Genomic DNA, 22,976 nt, shown 5'->3' on the forward strand with positions numbered 1-22,976 from the left:
ATCTGCGTATCTCAGGTTATTGATATTTCTCCGGCAATTTTGATTCCAGCTTGTGCTTCATTCAGCCCAGCATTTCGCATGATGTACTCTGCATATAAGTTAAATAAGCACGGTGACAATATACAGCCTTGCTCGTTCTCTGCAATCTCCAGACAGGAGAAAACCAAAGTAAAAACAAGCTGTTGTTTTTCAGTCACTTGGTCATGGCTGACTGTATCACCCCATGAACCGTAGCACACTAGGCTGATGTTTGAAGCAGTCTGTTGTTCCATATCCGGTTCTAACTGTTAACTTCTTGACCTGCATGCAGCTTTCTCAGGAAGCAGGTAAGGTGGTCGGGTATTCCCATCTCTGTTAAGAATTTTCCACAGTTTGTCGTGATCCACACAGTCAAAGGCTTTACCATAGTCAATAAAGCAGAAGTAGATGTTTTTCTGGAATTCCCTTGCCTTTTCTATGATCCAGCAGATGTTGGCAATTTGATCTCTGGTTCCTCTGCCTTGTCTAAACCCAGCTTGTACATCTGGATGTTCTCAGTTCACATACTGTTGAAGACTAGCTTGAAGGATTTTGAGCATTACCTTGCTAGCATGTGAAATGAGTGCAGTTGTGGGGTAGTTTAAACATTCTTTGGGATTGGAATGAAAACTGACCTTTCCCGGTCCTGTGGCCAATGCTGAGTTTTCCAAATTTGCTGGCATATTGAGTGCAGCACAAGCTAAATGGAGTCTGGATCTCAGCCTTCCATAGTCTCATCCTTGGGCCAGACCCTACTTCCCAGCACAGTTCTAGCTCTCCCTGATGTGATTTTTTTCAGTTAATTTTTATTGGAGTATAGTTGATTTACAATGTTGTGTTAGCTTCTGCCATATAGCACAGGAAATCAGTTATACATATGCATATATCCACTCTTTTTAAACTTCCTTTCTCCTGTAGGTGATTATAGAGTATTGGGAAGAATTCCATGTGCTGCACAGTAGGTTCTTATTAGTTATATATAGTAGTATGAATACGTCAGTCTCAGTCTCCCAGATTATCCCTCTCTCCTCATGTGCCCTTTGGTGACCATAAGCTTGTTGTCTACATCTGTGACTCTATTTCTGTTTTGTAAATAGGTTCATTTTGATCATTTTTTAGATTCCACATACAAGCAATATCGTATGATATTTGTTTTTCCCTGACTTACTTCACTCAGTATGGCAATCTCTAGGTCCATCCCCATTGCAGTGAATGATAGTATTTCATTCTGTTCATGGCTGAGTAGTAGTCCACTGTGTGTATGTGCCACGTCTTCTCCATTCCTCTGTTGATGGACATTGAGGTCGCTTCGTAAACAGTGCTGCAGTGAACACTGGGGTGCAGGTATTTTTCAGATTAGGGTTTTCTCTGGGTATATGCCCAGGAGTGGGATTGCTGGGGCATATGGTAGTTCTGTTTTTGGTTTTTATAGGAATCCCTATACTGTTCTCCATAGTGGCTGCACCAGTTTATATTCCCACCAACATTTACAGGTGGGTTTCCTTTTCTCCATACCCTCTCCAGCATTTATTGTTTGTAGACTTTTTGATGATGGCCATTCCGACCAATGTGAGGTGAACACTCATTTGCGTGTCTCTAATAATTAACAACATTGAGCATCTTTTCATGTGCTTTTTGGCCATCTGTATGTCTTCTTTGGAGAAATGTCTATTTAGATCTTCTGCCCAGTTTTTGGTTGAGCTGTTTGTTTTTTGATATTGAGCTATATGAGCTGCTTGTGCATTTTGAAGATTAATTCTTTTAATTCTGTGTGGGCTTTTCGAGCTGTGGCATGTGGGCTCAGTAGCTGCAGTGCATAGGCTTAGTTGCTCCACAGCATGTGGGATCCCAGTTTCCCGACCAGCAATCGAACGCTTGTCCCCTGCCCTGGAAGGTGGATTCCTAACCACTGGACCACCAGGGAAGGTACCTGTAGTGTAGTTTCAGATCAGGGAGCCTGATTCCTCCAGCTCCATTTTTCTTTCTCAGGATTGCTTTGCTATTCAAGGTCATTTGTGTTTCCCTACAAATTACAAAAATTTTTGTTCTATGAAAAATGCCATTGGTAATTGATAGGGATTGCATTGATGCAGCTGTGATTAGGATAGTTTCCTTATTTTTTTTTGATCTTTCATTGTTAGTGTGTAGAAATGCAAGATTTCTGTGTATTGTATACTGCAGCTTTGCGGGGAGGGATGGTGTGCCACCGTATGTGACTTGTAGGATCTTAGTTCCCCAACCAGGGATTGAACCTGGGCCCTCTGCAGTGAAGGCACAAATCCTTACCACTGGACCGTCAGAGAATTTCCATGTATCCTGCAACTTTACCAAATTCACTGATGAGCTCTAGTCATTTTCTGGTGGCGTCTTTAGGATTTTCTGTGTATAGTATCATGTCATCCACAAACAGTGACAATTTTACTTCTTTTCCAATTTGGATTCCTCTAATTTTTTTCTTCTCAGATTGCTGTGGCTAGGACTTCCAAAACTATGTTGAATAAATGTGGGGAGAGTGGACAGCTTTGTCTTGTTCCTGATCTTAGAGGAAATGCTTTTAGCTTTTCGCTATTGAGTATGATGTTAGCTGTGGGTTTGAACAGGTTTTAATAACAATACAAATAGTGAGCACTGGACTTTTACCCTGACCAAGGCACCATCTAAACTCTGTCGCGCTTTACTCTGCACAACAGCCGGAGCGCTGCAATATGTTTACTTTACTGGGGTTCCCACAGACTTTGGGATCAAGTTCCAAGTCCTCTTTACAAAAAATGCTTTCGTGACCTTGCGCCAACATCCCCAGACAGCCTTTTCCCTAGCTTTGCAGCCTTCCCTGAAACGCCAGCCCCTGCCCTCCCTTCCCACGTCTTTGCCTGGCTCCCCTATGCTCTAGAAAGCCTCCCTAGAGCAAGCGCCCAGCATACATGCCGCTCTGGCCGTATAGGAGAGCTGCACTGTGTGGCTGTTGATGTACCCTTTCCACACAGGGCGCAAGTTTCCAGTCAGGCTGGACAGGATGTTTAATTTCCTTGTATCTCCCTGGTGCCTGGCATACCAGGTGGCCAACAGTGAATGGCTGAGAAGACAGACACGTGTGTGTGAATTTTGTAATTTGTATGAATATCTAATGAAATCAGTGTTTCAGCTTCCACCAGAACTTGTTTCGAGATTGAAAATGAGCCCTAAGCAAACAGCTCTCATGCATGGGCTCTGGGTGCCCCTTGACCCCCAGCAATATCTATACATCCACACATTTAAATATTCCTTATATAAACAATTGCCATAGAATCCTCACTCTCCATTCTCCAGTTTCCCAGAATTTATTTTTTTTTAAACCCTGTGATAGAAATGGATGATATCTCGTCTACTTAAAATAACCATGCTTGGTTTTTGTGTTCCTGGGCTGAAGTTCACAGGAAACGGAGGGAATTCCCTGGTTGTCCAGTGGTTAAGACTCTGCTTCCACTGCAGGGGGACCTGAGTTCGATCCCTGGTTGGGGAACTAAGGTCCCGTGCGGCTGTGTTTCCGCCTCACCCCCACCTCCCACGAAAGGGAAATGGCTGTTTCCTGAATAACTTAACACTGTGTGGAATAACTTCAGCTCCGGGTGGCAGAAGCTCCTTTTCTTCTCTAGAAAACATTCCTTTTACTGAATGATCATTGTGCTCTTTAAAAAAAAATGATGGCCAATAACAAAGTTCTTCTGAACAGTCTAATGGGCTTCAGTGATATGGATATGTATTCTCTAAAGCTCTGCATTGGAATCAGTTCAAAGGTTTAAAAAGGCTAAATATGCATTTCCAAAGTTTAGAAGCATGCCTACTCGTGAAAGCTCCAAAGTGGAGACCATGATTGCCGTGGTAACTCACCCTGCCCCAGGCTCAGCCCATCACAGAGCTCTCCCACCTCAGGCCTCTCATGTAGATCCACTCTGCGCACCCTGCGTCTGGATGCTGCTTCGGCACTGTCCCTTTGACCTCAGCTGAGGGCTCCTCCCCCCAGACGCCTTCCTTAACTACCACTGTCTCTTCACTTACCACCATCTGAAAACCCATCATTTATTACTGGGTGCATCTTTGTCGCCGGATCCTGTTTTCAACTGTAAGTGGCAGGAGGGGGAGCTGCTGAGGCCCGGTGCCCAGCACAGGGCATGGAGGGGCACCGATGGTTGGGGAAGGAAGGAACCCTCTCCTCAACCCTGTGTGCTCACATCTGTTTCTCATCTAGCTGCTCCCACAAAGCCAACTTCTAGTGTCAGGACCAGTTTCCCCCTCTCAACCTTCCTGTTTGTAAGCAGCTGTCAAATCAGCAAGCAGAGTGGCATAACCAGACTAAAATTTGAGATCTTTTCTCCTGGTTAAAAAAAAAAAATCGATTTTATTCAGGTATAAGTGCTACAGCTTCCACTTGCATGTCATGTTATCCCAAGAGAGTAAGCGGTTGTTGTTGTTCCGTTGCTGAGTCTTATCTGACTGTTCGTGATTCCATGGACTGCAGCACGCCAGGCTTCCCTGTCCTTCACCTCTCCCGGAGCTTGCTCAAACTCGTGTCCATTGAGTTGGTGATGCCATCCAACCATCTCGTCCTCTGTTGTCTCCTTCTCCTCCTGCCTTCAATCTTTCCCAGCATCAGGGACTTTATCAATCAGTTGACTTTTTGCATCAGGTGGCCAAATATTGAAGCTTCAACTTCATAATCAGTCCTTCCAATGAATATTCAGGTTTGATTTCCATTAACAGAACTTGCACTTGGCTAAAATTCCATTTCTGTGTTTCAGGTTAATCAGAAGAAGGAATATAAATTTGACCTGGTGTTTACCACAGAATTCTACAGCGCAGAGGTAAGCTGCCATGGTTCGTGAAGTGTCCCATTAGCAATTTTTATGGATTTTTTTTTTAACTGAGAATCTTAATATTGGATTGGCCAAGAAGTTCATTTGGAGTTTTCCATAATAGATGAACAGACTTTTTGATCAAACCTGTATATAGAGGCCTGGAGATTTACCTGTGTGTGTGTGTTTTCCCGTCCTGCTTCATTTTCTATTTGTTCTCAAGAATCAAAGACTAGAGCTTGGCAGGACAACTTCATGACCTTAAACAGGGTTGCTTTTAACAGTCCACACAGCCATCTTTGTCGCTAGGCAAGTGTTTCGCACCCTAGCATCTGCTGCCCCTCCCTCACATCTCAGAATCCCTGGAGTGACTCACTTCTAAATGTCAGCCTGCTCTTTTCCTGTCAGCTGGTGACATTTCTCGTTAGTGGACTGGCATAGCAGGAGACCATCTCCGGGAGCTGCCCTGAACAGAGGTATTCTGTAACCCAGAGCAGCCTGTCACGCCGCAGGCACCTTCAGCCTCTCCAGTTGTGACCCAGCAGGCCATGATTCTCCAAGTTTCCTTTCCTCTGCTGTCAAGAAGAGAGTAAACAGGAGATTCAGACAGAAATCAGAGCTAGATGAACTTCCCAGGGCTGGGCCGAGCTGGGAGGCATCAACCAGAACCTGGGTGGAGGGAGCAGCCAAATCCCTCTATGTGGCTCTGAGTCAGGGCAGCAAGGGTGGGCAGGCAGCACCAAGGTGTCTCAGGGAGGCAGCGCTTCAGAGAAGGCAGGGCCCCTCCAGTGGAGGCTTCTGGAAGAAAGCTTCCCAGTATTCAGAGCTGACCAGACAACAGTACGCCAACTTTGCTTATTAACCTAAGAATTAACATTTTCTTAAAGCATAAGGAGGGTGCTTTTGGTTTCTGTGTTGCCAGTGGAGGTGTTCAGTTAAAGCGAAAGGGAAAATGACTACTAGATTATTTTGACCTGCTGTGCTTCTCTGAAGGGCATGGGGAGCTGATGAGGGGCTGAGGAGAGTTCTTTCATCTTCAGGCAACTGCTTTGATTCTGTGGGGCCAACTGGGTGGAGGGGGAGAAAAATAAAAGAGGACAACACCCGTTTCGTTTCTGCTGCCTTGGAAATAGCTTTGACATCAAGAGCCCACGTGCCAGCCTGTCTTTTGCCCTTGATAAGCCTCTTCTGGAATGCTCCCTTCACCATTTCACTGCATGGCACTGATGATTAGGAAAGCCTATTGCAGTTTTTGTGGAGTTTTTGGCTTTAGTTCTAGGAGGGGGAGCTTATTAGGTAAATCTAATCTTGATTACAATTTGTTTGTGGGCTTTTTTTTTTTCTGGTTGTTTTAACTGGGACTCTGCCCAGTTCAAATGACTGTAAAAGGGAAAAGAACTTGGTCAACTGACCAAGTTGTTACAGGAGTTAACTCGGGCCATGAACTTCCTCAAATCAAAGGCCCAGTGGATGGTTTGAATGAACATACATTTTTCTGGGAAGCAGTTCCTTGGCTTTTATTGTTAGATTAAGGAATCAGTGACCTAAAAGAGTAAAGAACTGTCCCAGAAATGAGTCGTGCACTTGACGTCTACTTAAAGCATCCAGCTACCCAGCTCCACGTGTCTCTGGGGGAGATCCCAGAACACTCAGTGTGTCCAGGTTTCAATGTGAGTATAAGCCGACAGCCCTCAGTCACATGGGTAGTTGGAGCAGCACCACTGGGGTGGTTTGTGCTTCTACTTCTTCCAGATTAGATCTCGGGGCTCTCACAGAGCTAGGGCCCCAGCATCAGATACAGCTCAGGTCCTGGCTGACCACTTACCTACTAGCTGTGACACATGGAGGAGGTTCCTCTTTAAACGTGAGTCTTAATCTGTAAAATTGGAGTAGGAGGACCAAATTCATCCGGCAGCATGATGGTATTGTCACTTGTGTTCATGGAGATCAGCTTCCTCTTGGTCAAAGTTTGCAAGCTTGAGCTCCAACTGAGCATTACATTGGTCCCAGAGAGCAAAGTACCTGTCCTAGAGTTTTGAGTTCAGCAGCACTCACAGCTGTCAGTGAGTATTTCTTTGGAAAAGGCCCAGCCTTCTTTCCTAAGGGCACCATCAGAAAGCAGGAATTTAAAAGACAGCAAAGGTGAAGATTGTTGTGTTCAGTGTGAGCCCCAAAACCACACTCTACAAAGCAGACCATTACATATGCAGGCCAGGGCATACCTGCCATGTACGGGGAGCTCCCCAGTCTTGTGTTTGTATGTTGGGGTGGGTGCGAAGTGATGAGGAACCATCCTTTTTAATTCCAAAATCTTTATTTCAGGAAGGTGAGAAACGTCTGGGAAAATGTTCTGCTCAAGTATTTTTCAGGAATGAGAAACCCAGACCAGCCGTTAATGTGACATGTACTCAGCTCGTTAAGAAGGAGAGGAGACAGGAAGAGGATTACCAGCTCTACAAGCTCATGAAGCAACTTAAAAGCCCCTTGAATGCAGTCAGCATTCCTGGTATATACCCATCTCTGGAATTTCTATATTCAGGAATGAGTGTCATTACTAAATCTCAAGAAGAATTATTATCTGAAAATTTATTTCCCAAATGGCACTTTAATGACAGAAGGTGGTTTACCTCATTATTTAAACAAAATTCAGAAGTATCCTTTTCCGGTTCTTCTCCTCCAGTACAAGATAGTGACTCCATCAGGAACTATCTGTGCCTGCCCACTTCCACCCCAGACGCGGGCAGGGCAAGAGCTCGACTCCAAAAGAGGTGGAGGTCTTTGTAACAGGACCCACACACAGAAGTGCAGTTTTCAGGGTTGAGTCCAGGAGCCAAGGAGACGTTTCTAGAGGTTTCTGGTGGTGGCTTTGGGAACTTAAAGTGATGAGACCCCATCAAGGGCCTTGGCTATGCCCAGCATCGCGTTCTGCACCAGGGCTGGGCGAGCCGACTGTCTCGGGGCCTTGCTGGGAGGCTGTAGTGGAGTCGAGCTGATCTCATTTTATCCAGAGCTAATGGGCAGTGGTGCCGTCTCTTCTGAGAAATGAACCTTGCCTCTCCAGTGACTCAGCTGAAGTGAAGCAGAGCGCATTTGCTCTGGCACTCAGAGACTCAGCACTTACCGGCAAATCCAATTTCCAAAACCGCAAAGTCATCTCTGCACCTGCACTTAGGCATTAGACTTGACATCTGACCACCACAGTGCTCCCTGTGTCTCTCTCTCAGCCTGCTCATTTGCCCGGAGGCTGTGAGAGACCCGTTTCAGCGTGGAGGCCCTGCGGTCCCCATTCATTACTGTGTATGTGTCCCTCCATTACAGGGGCCGAGTGTTCTGACAGACCTGGAGGTAGGATCCTGCTCTTTGCGCTTCTCAAATGCAGAGCTTGGATCGTTCTCATTATAGGTCTCTGACAACTTGGATTAAATCCTGTTCCAAAGAATCAGAATCTCATACTGTAGTAGAATTTGCTTATATTTAACTGCCTGCAATAAGGGGGCCACTGACTAATGCTTACAATCTAGGTTTTTAGGGATTGATCCCCTGCTTGGCTAAGTGCAAATGGGAAGAAAAGGGGGCTTCCCAAGTGGCGCTAGTGGTAAAGAACCCACCTGCCAATGCAGGAGACATAAGAGACGCAGGTTTGACCCCTGGGTCAGGAAGATCCCCTGGAGAAGGAAATGGCAACCCACTCCAGGCTTCTCGCCTGGAGAATCCCATGGACAGAGGAGCCTGGTGGGCTACAGTCCCTAGGGTCTGTAGTCCCAGGCGAGAGTACTGGAGTGGGTTGCCATTACCTTCTCCACGTGTTGCTATGAAATTCAAATAATTTAATAGAGTGCATGTTTTCATCAATGAAATCTACAAGTTCTCTTGTCACTTTAAATTCAGCAGAGACATTTAATGGTGCTATTTATAGCCTGTATATATAAAATTATCTACTTACAACTGAAAAGGTTTGGTTTTGGATAAAGTGAATCAAAATCCATGTTGGAGAAGGCAATTCAACTCTCAGCAGATCCCATTATTTAATTAACCCAGAGTTTTTGACTGTTGAGCAGTTTTCTCTACAATTGGTGAGTGAGAAGATCTAATCCATTTTATGATATCCTTGCTCTGCACTGTTTTTCCCCTAAAAAGTAATTGTCTAGTTTTCATTATGAGTAAAACTTTCACCTTTTCTGATAAGTTCATAAACTTCCTATAGCTGAGCCCAATATGTTACATATAAAAGACTGGGGAATAACCAGCTAAAGTCCAAAGTGACTCTGCATCGATGCTAATGAATTCACGCTGGACACAAATTCGGTTGCTCTCACTATTCGCAGTATTTTGTATAACTGATTTTTCTTCTGTGGTTAATTTGTTTTATCTCGAGATTTAAACCCAGAGTGGCACTGTAAGAGGAAGGAAGTCTGTCACTCTGTCTCACATGCATGTGTGTGCACACACACACCCCCAAGAATTCAAGGCTTAGTTCAAATCTCATCTCTGTGACATTTTCCCCAACTTCTTCAGCCCAAAGAAATCTCCCCGTTCCCTGTGCCCTCCTCTCCTCTCTAATCTTCCCTCTGTTAAGAAAGGTGTCAGCTGCCTTTCTACACTGCCAACAAGAGGAGGTAGGGTCTCTCTCTGTATTGCCCACAGCACCCAGGCAATCAGTGAATGCCTTCTGAGCTGATACTGTTGTAAATCAATCAAGTTCTACCAACACAGAGCAGAATTTATGCAAAAGATTATTTTACCAAGAAGGGTTCATTTCCTAAGTGAGCTGTTAGTATTCCTCACATATTAAATTATTATTGGGCTTTAATACAGACCAGGAATCTCTCTTTCAAACTACATAAAGGATGGTCCATGAACAGCTCATAAATAACTTGCTAAAATTAGAGTTCCTAAAAGTCACAAAAGATAATTAGTCATTGTTTCCCTACCTATCCCAGTATCTGATATTAAGTAATTTTTAAAAAATAAATACTGAATTTAAAAAATTACAGTTCCAAAAACAATACCACAGGAAAAACCCACTTGATTTTTTTCATTTGGTCAAAAAAAGTGACAGATGCTGCCACTGATTGGCCTTAACGCCTAGGATCAGAGAAGGACAAAGACATTCGCTAGGTTGGTAAAGACCAGCACACTCACTGTAGAACCAAAGTAGAAAGTGATGTGGAGAATATAATGATAGATATTCCCATCTAATTAAGAGATTGAGGATTTTTAGATTAATCATTACAGCTCTTAGTGTGCATTTATGTAATACAGCAAGTAGCCCTTAAACTGTTTTATAGTAGCTTTACTTACCAGGCAAGCTGAAGCATGTAAACCTCTATACACTGTAGACACAGATACGAGTCCTGTTTGACTACTGAAACTTCTAAACTTTTGTCCTATAAATGTCTTAACATGAATGCACTTATTTTGTTCCTTCAGACAGTCATGGATATATTGCTCCATCTCTGAGACCCATCTGGGACCTAGCTTTTCTGGGCAGCTCTTATGTGATGTGGCAGAAGTCAACACCGTTTCTACACTACTACATGTCACAGATTAGCAGTGTCAAGCAGTGGGTAAGAAAAACAAAAAATTAACTTGTAACCCAAGGGGTACAACCAGTGCAATGTTCTTAGAAAAAATTCATATGAATTTCTAGATTTGTGGCAAGAGTTTTAACTGCATTTCATTCACTCAATAAATCTGTGAATGTCAGGTACTGTTTTGGGGACTGAGGATATAGCAGTGAACAAAAGACTCAAATGTAGCTGTCTGTATTGGGACTAATTCTAGTGAGAGAAGATAGTGAACTGATACATAAGAAAATGTATCAAATGGTGATAAGGGCTATGGAGAAAAATAAAGCAGGGAGAAGGGAATGTGGGGCATTGAGAGAATTATACTTTGGTCTAAAGTAAGGCCCCTCTAATTTGAGCAGAGGTCCAAGAGAAGTGAGAGCGAGCCATGCCTCCAGATGAGACGGGGTTTCAGGCAGAGGGACCCGAGGCAGCAGTGTGGCTGATGGGCTGGATGAGTCCACACAAGGCCTGGGAGGCCATCAGAAGGACCTTGTCATTTACTTACTATAGGAGTTTTTAGCAGAAGAGTGACAATCTGACTTTCAGATTGGATCATTTTGGCTGCTGTGCTGAGAACAGACTAGACAGACAAGGGTGGAAGCCGGCAGAACAAGAGAGTATTGCAGTGACCTAGGCAAAGTCTGCTGGTAACTTGCACCAGGGCGGCAGCTGTGGGGGTGGTGAGAAGCGTTTGGATTTTGAAGACGGACTAACAGTATTTGCTGATGGGCTGAATGTGGAATGTACGACAGTGAGAAAAGTTGAGGATGATTCTTAGATTTGGCATGAATAACGGGAAGGCTACTTTTCATTTACAGAGGAACAGACTTGGGTAGAAATTAGCTTGATTTGGGGCATTCTAAATTCCAAGTAGAGAATTTGGACAGTCCTCTGAACGTAAGAGTCTGAAGTTCAGGGGAGAGGTCTGGGTTGGTGTCAACAGCAACGTGGCTGTTTCGTCGCTCAGTTGTGTCTGATTCTGCGACCCCATGGACTGGAGCACACCGAAAGAAAAGACTCAGCCTGAGTCTTGCTCAAGCATGAGTCTTGTTTGAGCTTGCTCAAACTCATGTGCTCATCTTCAGATGGTGAAGGACAGGGAAGCCTGGCGTGCTGCAGTCCATGGGGTCGCAGAATCAGACACAACTGAGTGACGAAACAGCCACGTTGCTGTTGACACCAACCCAGACCTCTCCCCTGAACTTCAGACTCTTACGTTCAGAGGACTGTCCAAATTCTCTATTTGGAATTTGGAATGCCCCAAATCAAGCTAATTTCTACCCAAAGTTGTACCCAAATTTATAACCCTGGTGCAAGTTACCAGCAGACTTTGCCTAGACTTTGACTAGATGGAACTTTGTTGGCAAAGTAATGCCTCTGCTTTTTAATATGCTGTCTAGGTTTGTCATAGCTTTTCTTCCCAGGAGCCAGTGTCTTTTAATTTCATGGCTGCAGTCACCATCTGCAGTGATTTTGGAGCCTTAGAAAATAAAGTCTGTCACTGTTTCCATTGTTTCTCTATTTGCCATGAAGTGATGGGACCAAATGCCATGATTTTCATTTTTTGAATGTTGAGTTTTAAGTCAATTTTTCCACTTTCCTTTTTCACCTTCATCAAGAGGCTCTTTAGTTCCTCTTCACTTTCCTCCATAAGAGTGGTATCATCTGTGTATCTGAAGTTGTTGATATTTCTCTCAGCAATCTTGATTCCAGCTTGTGCTTCATTCATCCCAACATTTCGATGTACTCTGCATATAAGTTACATAAGCAGGGTGACAAGATACAGCCTTGACATAGTCCTTTCCCAATTTGGAACCAGTCCATTGTTCCATGTCTGGTTCTAACTGTTGCTTCTTGGCCTGCATACAGATTTCTCAGGAGGCAGGTAAGGTGGTCTGGTATTTCCATCTTGTTAAGAATTTTCCAGTTTGTTGTTGTGATCCACATAAAAACTTCAGCGTAGTCAGTGAAGCAGTAGTAGATGTTTTTCTGAAATCCTCTTGCTTTTTCTATGATGCAATGAATGTTGGCGATTTGATTTCTTGGTCCTCTGCCTTTTCTAAATCCAGCTTGAACATCTGGAAGTTCTCGGTTCATGTACTATTGAAGCCTGGCTTGGAGAATTTTAAGCATTACTTTGCTAGCCTGTGAAGTGAGGGCAATTGTGAGGTAGTTTGAACATTCTTTGGCATTGTCCTTCTTTGGTATTGGAATGAAAACTGACCTTTTCCAGTCCTGTGGCCACTGCTGAGTTTTCCAAATTTGCTGGCATACTGAGGGCAGCATTTTAACACCATCATCTTTTAGGATCTGAAATAGCTCAACTGGAATTCCATCACCTCCACTAGCTTTGTTTGTAGTGATGCTTCCTAAGGCCCACTTGACTTCACATTCCAGGATGTCTGGCTCTAGGTGAGTGATCACACCATCGTGATTATCTGGGTCGTGAAGATCTTTTTTTTTGTATAGTTCTGTGTATTCTTGCCACCTCTTCTTAATATCTGCTTCTGTTAGGTCCATCCCATTTCATTCCTTTATTGTGCCCATCTTTGCATGAACTTTTCCCTTGGTATCTCGCATTTTCTTGAAGAGATCTCTAGTCTCCTATTGTTTTCCTCTATTTCTTTGCATTGTTCACTTAGGATGCCTTTCTTATCTCTCCTTGCTATTCTTTGGAACTCTGCATTCAGATGGATGTATCTTTCCTTTTCTCATTTGTCTTTTGCTTCTCTTCTTTTCTCAGCTATTTGTAAGGCCTCCTCAGGCAACCCTTTTGCCTTTTTGCATTTCTTTTTCTTGGGGATGGTTTTGATCACTGCCTCCTGTACAGTGTTATGAACCTCCATCCATAGTTCTTCAGGCACTCTGTCTAGCAGGTCTAATCCCTTGAATCTATTTGCCACTTGTACTGTATAATCATAAGGATTTGATGTAGGTCATATCTGAATGGCCTAGTAGTTTTCCCTACTTTCTTCAATTGAAGTCTGAATTTTACAATAAGGAGTTTATGATCTGAGCCACAGTCAGCTCCCGGTTTTGTTTTTGCTGACTGTATAGAGCTTCTTCATCTTTGGCTGCAAAGAATATAATCAGTCTGATTTCGGTATTGACCATCTGGTGATGTCCACGTGTAGAGTCTTCTTGTGTTGTTGGAAGAGGGTGTTTCCTATGACCAGTGCGTTCTCTTGGCAACACTGTTAGCCTTTGCCCTGCTTGATTTTATACTTCAAGGCCAAACACAACACAGAAGGCTTTTAAAGCCACAAGAGTGGATGAGATCAGAAAATGGATGTAGACAAAGGTCATGTAAGGACTGAGTCCTGGAACACTTCTAACTTTAGAAGTTGGAGACAATAGGAAATAAAGTCTTTCAAGGATGAGGGCTGATTGTTTCAAATTTTCCTGGGAAGTCAAGGAAGATGAGGACCAAGAATTGGCCATTTGATATAGGCAGTTGGCAAGCTTATCAAGAGTTGTCTCACTGGCACAGTGTGGGTGAAATCTTGACTGGAGCAGGGTAAGGAAAGAATGGGAATGGAAATGGACACTCCTTGTCTCAAGGAATTTAGCTATAAAGGGGAATTTTTTAAAAAAGAGACTGGCACTGGAGGGTGGGTCACATGGGTTTTCTGTTGTATTTTCAGGTGGGGAGGTTTAGCAACATATTTGTATGTTGATGAGAAAAATCCAGTAGAGAGGGGTGAAGGAGAACTGTAGGGAAGAGAAGGAAGACTTGATGGAGTTAGTATCTTTGGAGAGATATAGAGAGGATAAGGTCAATCCAGGAGAAGACCTTGGTCAAGGGCACAGGGTTCACCTGGAGAAATGCAGACAGGTGTGGCACAGATGCTGCTGGGAGGGCTGATGTCATGTGGCAGCTTGTGGAAGTTCTATTCTGTCTCTTCTCAGTGAAAAATGAGGGAAAGTCACCAGCTGAGAGCAAGGATGAGACAGGAGGTGATGGGGTGTGTGTGTGTGTTTGTGGGGGTTGAGGGGGAGTTGTGGATTTGAGCATTACACAGCTCTGCAGGCCCTAGGTCTGTGGTCATGAACTGAAAGTAGGGCCAGTCTTCCTCAGCTGGTTGGGTGTTCTCTGGTGGCTCAGATGGTAAAGAATCTGCCTGTGATGCAAGAGATCCGGGTTTGATCCCTGAGGAGGAAATGGCAACCACTCCAGTATTCTTGCCTGGAGAATCCCATGGACAGAGGAGCCTGGTGGGCTACAGTCCTTGGGTTTGCAGAGTTGGATACAACTGAACGATTACTGGGTGTGGACATGGAGAAGGCTGAGGTGGGGTTTTCTCAGCCAATTATGATGTGCAGGAAGCAGAGGGGCATTTCCAGAGTAAACAATATCAACTATTCTGCAAGAGGCAACTGAGCCAACTTTAAGTACAGATTTCTAAAAATCATTTTCTTCTCGGGTGGGTGAAGCAGTGGATTCGCTGTGGATTGCTCAGTGAGTATCTTCTGAGGACAAGGATTTGCCCAGCATCCAGTCAGCATTATTAATGCCAGTAAGAGCTTGGTGTGCCTTTCAAAGGTCACTTGTAAAGTGGACAACTGTTTGAAATGTATTTTCTTTACTTATTGAAATGAACACATTTCTTTCCCCTATAGAGCACTTTTTAATAGAGATGACCATTTAACTGAGAGTTGTTACATTAGGGGTCTGGATATAGCACTAAATCTTTCGTTAGGTCACTTTCTCTCATTTATCAAGACAGTCATATCCTCAACACAAGACTTTAACTGAGAAGTTAGGGGAAATTTTTTGTTTAGTGTAGAAAATGGTGTCAAAGGAATATAAATAATTTTAATGAGTGTCAGAGGAAAACTCAATAGGAAGAGAGTAACAGAGACAAAACAGAAAAATTAGTGTCTTTTAATGGCAGTGTTTTCCATTTTTTGCATTTGTGTATCTCACATCACCAAAGTCACCACCAGTTTTTGCTGTGGTTCAAAAACAGCAGCTCCATTTCTGGCTCATTCTAGCCAGTCTTGATGTCTATCATCTGTCCATCAATATCCTTTAACCAGCTTACAAAGTGGGAAAGTGGGGACAAATATAACTGTAGGGTTAGGGAAATCAAACACAGGGGGAGAATGGTCACTGAGTAGTTTTAGATTTTTACTCTGTGGTATTTTAGATAAATAATAATTGAATGTGCAACTGCTCGCTGGGTCACCTGAGGCAAATCACTTCTCTTAGGACTATGAAGTGAAGATTAACAAACTTATTTAGATTTATGTTAGCTTCAATACTGAAGCAACTTGGAAATTTGGTTTAAGGTTGATAGCGTTTCAGATTGTTGTTGCTTTATTGAGTTATGTCTGACTCTTTTGTGACTCCATGGACTGTACCCTGCCAGGTGCCTCTGTCCATGGAATTCTCCAGGGAAGAATACTGGAGTGAGTTGCCATTAATTTCTCTAGGGGAATCTTCCTAACCCAGGGATTGAACTCATGTCTCTTGCATTGGCAGGTGGATTCTTTACCACTGAGTCACCTGGGAAGTCCACATTTCAGATCAGAGCTATCTTATTTTTACAGGCAGTCTCCCATCCAAGTACTAACTGGGCCAGACACTTGTTAGCTTAGCTTCCAAGATTAGAGTTCTCTTAAAGAAAAGTATGCACTAACCCTCATAGATTTTCAAATTCTATTTGGTAGCCACTAAAGATTTTTGTGATCTTTCAGGAAAAAAAAAAAAACACAAAACCAGCAAGAAGCAAAACAAGCAACATTTTTTTTTTTTTAAAAAGTCACCAAGATCAGAAAGTCTCGGGACTGTCCCTAGGAGACTACAGCCAGGAAGGCAGGGCTGACAAAGCCAAGACAGAGAAGCAAGGAGTGACTGGAGGGGCCCCGTGGCCCAAGGTAGCTCAGGAAACTACAAGGGTTATAGTTTTACTGAAAGCTTTCTGGGTGGGAATTACTATCTGTACACTCAGGGATGAACTCACCTTTTAATCCAATTGTGTAAGGAAGTGCAGCTTTAGAAACTCACAGCCTCAAGCAAACACAGCCTGAGAGAAAGTGGGCTAAGAAAGCCGAACTACAAATATAAGACCCATCTTCCTGGCAGTTACTGCCTTACAACTGAAGAACAGACGTCATTCTCAGACCATGAGGACCAAACCAAGGGCAGCGGAAATATCTGTTGACCAGGGAGAAAAAAAAAGATACAGACCTACTGACATCCTTAGCTTTACTTTTCTCAATTCACATTAAAGGCTGTTACTTTTCTAGCATTGTTCCAAATGATATTAGTACTAGCTATTGTCGGCACCTCAAACTACCTAACCAGTAGCAGTCAGTCAGTACAGGTCTTCACCCTAACTAGAGGCCCCCATTGGCCAACAACAGTATATTACAGAAACCATCTTACTTACCTTTTTTATTCCGCTAAGAAAACCACTATTGACCTAAATGTAAAACATGATACCATAAAATTCCTTGAAAAGAATGCAGGCAAAACATCCTCTGATAAAAGTTGTAGCAAAAATTTCTTCAGTCAGTCTCCCAAGGCAACAGAAATAAAAGCAAAAATAAACAATTGGGACCTAATCAAACTTAAAAGCTTTGCATAGCAAAGGAAACCATAAACAAAATGACAACCTATGGAATGGGAGAAAATATTTGCAAATAATGCAACTGACAAGGGCTTCATTTCTAAAATGTACAAACAGTTCATATAACTCAATAAAAAAAAAAAAAACAGACCCCCAAAAAATAAGCAAAAGAGGTAAATAGACATTTCTCCAAGGAGGACATGCAGATGGCCAACAGGCACATGAAGAGACTCTCAATCAGTTCAGTCGCTCAGTCGTGTCCCACTCTTTGCGACCCTATGAATCGCAGCACACCAGGCCTCCCTGTCCATCACCAACTCCCAGAGTTCACTCAAATTCATGTCCATCGAGTTGGTGATGCCATCCAGCCATCTCATCCTCTGTTGTCCCCTCTTCCTCCTGACCCCAATCCCTCCCAGCATCAGGGTCTTTTCCAATGAGTCAACTCTTCGAATGAAGTGGCCAAAGTACTGGAGTTTCAGCTTCAGCATCAGTCCTTCCAATGAACACCCAGGACTGATCTTGCTAGTTTATTACAGAAATGCAAATTAAAACTACAGTGAGGTACCACCACACACTTCTCAGAATGGCCATCACATTTTAAATGTCTACAAATAGAAATTCTGGAGATTTAGAGAAAAGGAAACCTCCTAAAACTGTTGGTGGGAATGTAAGTTGATTCAGCCACTATGGAAAACAGTATGGAGGTTCCTTAGAAAACTAAGGAATTGAAAACTAAAAATAGAATTACCATATGATCCAGCAGTTCCACCCCTGGACATATATCCTGAGAAAACCATCATCCAAAAAGATACTCATGCTCACAGCAGCATTATTTACAATATAGCCAAGACATGGAAGCAACCTAAAATGTCCATCAACAGATGAATAGATAAAGAGGATATAGTATAGATACACAGTATTAGTCATAAAAAAGAAATGAAATTGTGCCATTGGCAGCTTCATGGATGGACCCAGAGATTATCATACTAAGTGAAGTCAGTCAAATACCATACAATATCACTTATATGACAAATCTAAAATATGATACAAATGAACTTATTTATGAAACAGAAAGACTCACATAGAAAACAAACTTATGGTTACCAAAGGGGAAAGGGGTAGGAGAGGGGTAAATTAGCAGATACAAACTACTATATATAAAATAACCAACAAGGACCTACTGCAACATAGGAAGAAGAATATGTATATCTATGTATAACTGAGTCACCTGGCTATACACAGAAACTAGCAACACTGTAAATGAACTACACTCAATTAAAAAAGTTTTCATAGCATATACTAATAACCTAAGCCTGCTGCTAAGTCGCTTCAGTCGTGTCCGACTCTGTGCGACCCCATAGACGGCAGCCCACCAGGCTCCCCCATCCCTGGGATTCTCCAGGCAAGAACACTGGAGTGGGTTGCCATTTCCTTCTCCAATGCATGAAAGTGAAAAGTGAAAGTGAAGTCGCTCAGTCGTGTCCAACTCTTGGCGACCCCATGGACTGCAGCCTTCCAGGCTCCTCCGTCCATGGGATTTTCCAGGCAAGAGTGCTGGAGTGGGGTGCCATTGCCTTCAACCTAAGCCTACCTATTCTCTACTAAAACCACCCTGGTTCTGCCAGGGATCATTCCTTTTTTAGAGGTGAGCAGGGCAGTAGCGGGTAGGGTGGGTCATGAGTAAGGAAACCAAACACTTCAGTCTGTCTCTAGGAAGATTACGGTGCTGAATTATCAGAAAATGTGACAGTAGGTCATCAGTTTGGACTAAGGTTTTGACATATGTGATGATTTCAACAAAACTAAGGGATTATTTCTGAATAATATTAAAAATGATGGCTTCCTGGCAGACAGAGCCCTAGGTGTGGGCAGTGCACCCTGGATACTTTGCCAGGTTCATGGATGTGCCTTGTCTGGGCTGCAGTTCTTTAATAAGCCTAATTTCAATCACTTTATTTAATTAAATGTAGAGAGTGTCCAAGCATTACAATAACCCAAATTTTTGTTTGGATTATTAACTGGATTAATTGGAATGCCATCGTTTATTTCAGGCCTTTTCCCGTTTTGCCATAAATCTGGAGATTGCCACTTTCCTTCAGAAATGCTATTTTCAAAAACAAAGAGGCACTGCCCTGAAAACATACATATAAGACCAGTTTTTTTTTTAATTTATTTAAATTGGAGGCTAATTACTTTACGGTATTGTAGTGGTTTTTGCCATACACTGACATGAATCAGCCATGGGTGTACATGTGTTCTGTGACTGATCCAGGCCCACTCTTTTTCCCTTATCCCTCCCTCCCTTTCTTGACCTGATGGAAATTTCATGGCTTGTAAAAAATCTTCATCCTGAACCCCCCAGACCAATTTTTTTAGCTGTAGAAATATATGGTAAACAGATCTCAAGAAATCGTGCAGGCAGCACAGAAGTCTGAGACAAGAATTACGCAGCACAGCAGCCAGCTGTGTCAATAGAGCCCAAGGTCAAGATCGCCACCAAATGAGTCAAACAGGCTAACTCCAACCCCAAAGCCAGCAATGCCCAACTGACAACTGGGGCCTCCAGAAGCTGTTCCTTTGTAGAAAAGAGACTCTACATGTTCTCTTAGGAATTCTCTGACTGTGCAGTCTGTCTTTTGGATATGTGCTTTGACCATTCATGGGTACGCTGCGAGGCAGAAGGCAAACCTACCCAATGATGAAAAGCATCACAGAAAAGCAGTCAATTTGTGATTGATCCAGGCCCACTCTTTTTACCTTATCCCTCCCTCCCTTTCTCCACCTGATGGAAATTTCATGGCTTGTAAAAAATCTTCAACAGTTTAAGCAAAGGGAAGACAGAATGTAGTACCAAGCCCTTTTTGTTTCTGCTTTTTCATATTCTTAAATAGTCTCAATGAAAGCCTGGTGGATTAAAATCACAATCCAAATTAGTTTAAATATTTCTTCCCCCCTTTTTTTTTTTTAACTAAAGGGATAAGCTCTTTTGTAGCCCAAGCGCTTACTGTCAAAATACAGGAAATTGATTTAGTCACTCATAACATTTATAAAAATCAAATGAATAAAAGAGATGTTGGAGACTGCTTGCTTACCTGGAAAATGTGCTGATTTTAGAAGCAGTGTGGTAAAACATGAAGGATGTGGGTGATGGAGTCCATAGATTTATCTGGGTTTGAATCCCCATTTATCACCTACTAGCTGTAACCTCACGTTACCTTCCCTGTAAAACTAGGGCTTACCTGGTTGCTCAGATGGTAAAGAATCTGCTTGCAAAGCAGGAGACCCAGGTTTGATCCCTGGGTTGGGAAGATCCTCTGGAGAAAGGAATGGCAACCCACTCCAGGACTCTTACCTGGAAAACCCCATGGACAGAGGAGCCTGGTGGGCTACAGTCCATGGGGTTGCAAAGAGTCGGACACTACTGAGTGACTACCACTACCATAATACATATTCTTGCAGGACGGGAGAATTCCATGAGAAAATGTATGAAATAAATGCCTAGCACAGTACTTGGCCACAGTGGCCTTCGAGAAATCCTGGTTGCCCTGCCCTTGTCTTAACTGCCTGGCATAGCAGGTCTACATATCAGCTTGAGGTGCATATATGAGTATCAACAGATTCTCCCTATCCTCATAGACCTTAGTCTCCATGAAAACCTGTAAGTATTAGAGAGAAAAAGTGATAGAAAGATCTTACTAGATTTTCCTGACTTGGTGGCAAAACAGTAAGAATCCATGACTTCTACATCTTGATGTAGGATAGCACCAAAGGAGATGAGGCTAGACTCAAAGAGGTGGCAGGTGATTCAAGGCACCCATTGAAGAAGTTATGTAAGACGAGCCTTCCAAATTCTGAGCTAATATAAACCTATCCTATCTGTTGCACTAAATCTTTTTTTCTTCTTCCAGAAAACAAATGATGATGCAATTGATTTTGATTATACTGTTCTACTCCATGAATTCTCAACACAGGTAAAACATAATGGTACATAGAATTGCTTAAACCAGAAGTTTTGGCAGATCATAATCTTTTAGAACTCTTGTTCCCCAGGAAATTATTCCCTGCCGTATTCACTTGGTCTGGTACCCCAGCAAACCACTGAAAGTGAAGTACCACTGCCAAGAGCGACAGACACCAGAAGAGGCCTCTGGAACTGAAGAAGGATCGGCTGTGGCACTGACGGAGCTTAGTAATTTCTGAAAAGCAAGAAAAACCTGTCTATACCACATTCTAAACAAAATGACTGTACTCTGCATTAAATAGCCTAAATCATTATTCTAGTAAAACAGCCAAGTATAAGGCAATCTAATAATTTAGGAAAGCCTGTGATTACAAATAAATATTCAAACATTAAAATATATTGGGATTTTTATTTCTTGATGGGTATGGTTTAGTTTTTAACTCGGAATAGGTGCATACTGAACTCTGGGAATAGGTGCATACTGAACTCTGCTCAGTGACCCCACAGGTTCCTCAGGGTTTCAGCCCCGAAGTATAAAATCTAGTTAATTAGTATATACCACAGCTGGACTAATAAGTATTTATAACAAAACTGATGGTCGCATCTCTAAATCTGCATTTCTCAGTAGTTTTAACATATTGCAGGCAACTAATGTGTATTGTTAAATTGCTTCTATCTAGTATGTAAAGACATGGACTCTTACAAAAGAAAAGAGGAATTATACTATTGTTTTTTAGCAGGTACAGTTTATGTACTGCTCCATTTAAAACCCCAACCCTTTGCATTCATCTTCTCAACATCCACTGGATTTAAGAATGATAAGTTTTCCAAAGCATTGGAAACAGTCATTTAAAGAAAATATCAGATCCCCAACATACATGATAATGCAGAGAAGATACTTTAAGATTTCAAATGCAGAGAAAATACTTTAAGATTTCAAACAAGCTAGTGATAGATAAAGTAGTAAGCTCCTCTAACTGGTTTCCTAAATATTTACCAAAAAAAAAAAGTGCCAAGAGCATTGCGAGCACATTCAGTGTCCTGTGATTTCTAAACTTTCAGTGTCATGTTAAGAAAGGGGTTTCATCTTTCTTGTCTCAACTTTCTAAGTCCTCTCATCCTTGTAAAGGCATTTTTAAGTAGTGAGATTAGACTCACAAATGTAACCTTTAATCCAACCAGGTAAGGAATCTAAGGTAACCTTTTAACAGATTTCAGGGACTTCAGTGTAGCTCACTGTGATTGCAAAAGGCAGTGGGGCGAGGTCTGTGTGTGGACTTCCCTATGGCTCAGATGGTAAAGAATCTGCCTGCAATGCAGGAGATGTGGGTTCGATCCCTGGTTCAGGAAGATCCCCTGGAGAAGGAAATAGCAATCCACTCCAGTGTTCTTGCCTGGAGAATCCCATGGACAGAGGGGTCTGGCGGGCTACAGTCTATGGGATCACAAAGAGTTGGACACGACTAAGTGACTAACACACACATATAAAATAGATTATAAAGGTGAATTCTACCCTTACAACATACAAAAAAATTACCTAATTTATAGATTTACACAATCCACAAAAGTTAAGCCTACTAAAAGTTTCTCAATATCACCATTAGAACATCTTTTCTAGCACAAACTCTGTAATTGCTGACTTGATTTTGCTAGCTAACAATGGAGGAAAATTACTTTATCTGCCTTGACATAAAATGAAAACCTCTAAATTCCCTAAGCCCTCTTTTCATTTAGAGTCTAAAGAATTCTGAGTCACTCTGACACAATGACAGTTATAGGCAGCATCACATTCATCTTCCTAATCTCTTTCCAATTTTCAAAAATTTTAAGACATACAAGATAACACCAGGATTTTGCCTGTATTCCATTTGATTCTACTCATAGTTTTGTTTTGAGCTATGAATAGTTAGAAGTTAATAAGTTCTTCTGAAAGTCATTTGGAAGTTTCTATGTTGGCCCTCGAATGAGAGTCCTTCATGACATAATGAGTTTATTACACTAATTTCTCTCAACTTAGGAA

General features: G+C 42.5%; 1 protein-coding gene across 1 annotated transcript in view; it reads left to right on the forward strand.

Moving 5' to 3' along the window:
• RARRES1 (retinoic acid receptor responder 1) overlaps nt 1-21,353 on the forward strand; it is a 44,056-nt gene extending 22,703 nt beyond the window's left edge. The window contains exons 3-7 of the mRNA XM_061425808.1: nt 4,794-4,856; nt 7,170-7,353; nt 10,278-10,414; nt 20,904-20,966; nt 21,046-21,353. Coding sequence (XP_061281792.1) covers nt 4,794-4,856; nt 7,170-7,353; nt 10,278-10,414; nt 20,904-20,966; nt 21,046-21,195 — 597 coding nt within the window. The 3' untranslated portion in view covers nt 21,196-21,353. The remainder of the gene's footprint in view (nt 1-4,793; nt 4,857-7,169; nt 7,354-10,277; nt 10,415-20,903; nt 20,967-21,045) is intronic.
• The last annotated feature ends 1,623 nt before the right edge of the window (nt 21,354-22,976 follow it).

This window comes from Bos javanicus, chromosome 1 (assembly GCF_032452875.1).
Source record: "Bos javanicus breed banteng chromosome 1, ARS-OSU_banteng_1.0, whole genome shotgun sequence".
Taxonomy (NCBI): domain Eukaryota; kingdom Metazoa; phylum Chordata; class Mammalia; order Artiodactyla; family Bovidae; genus Bos; species Bos javanicus.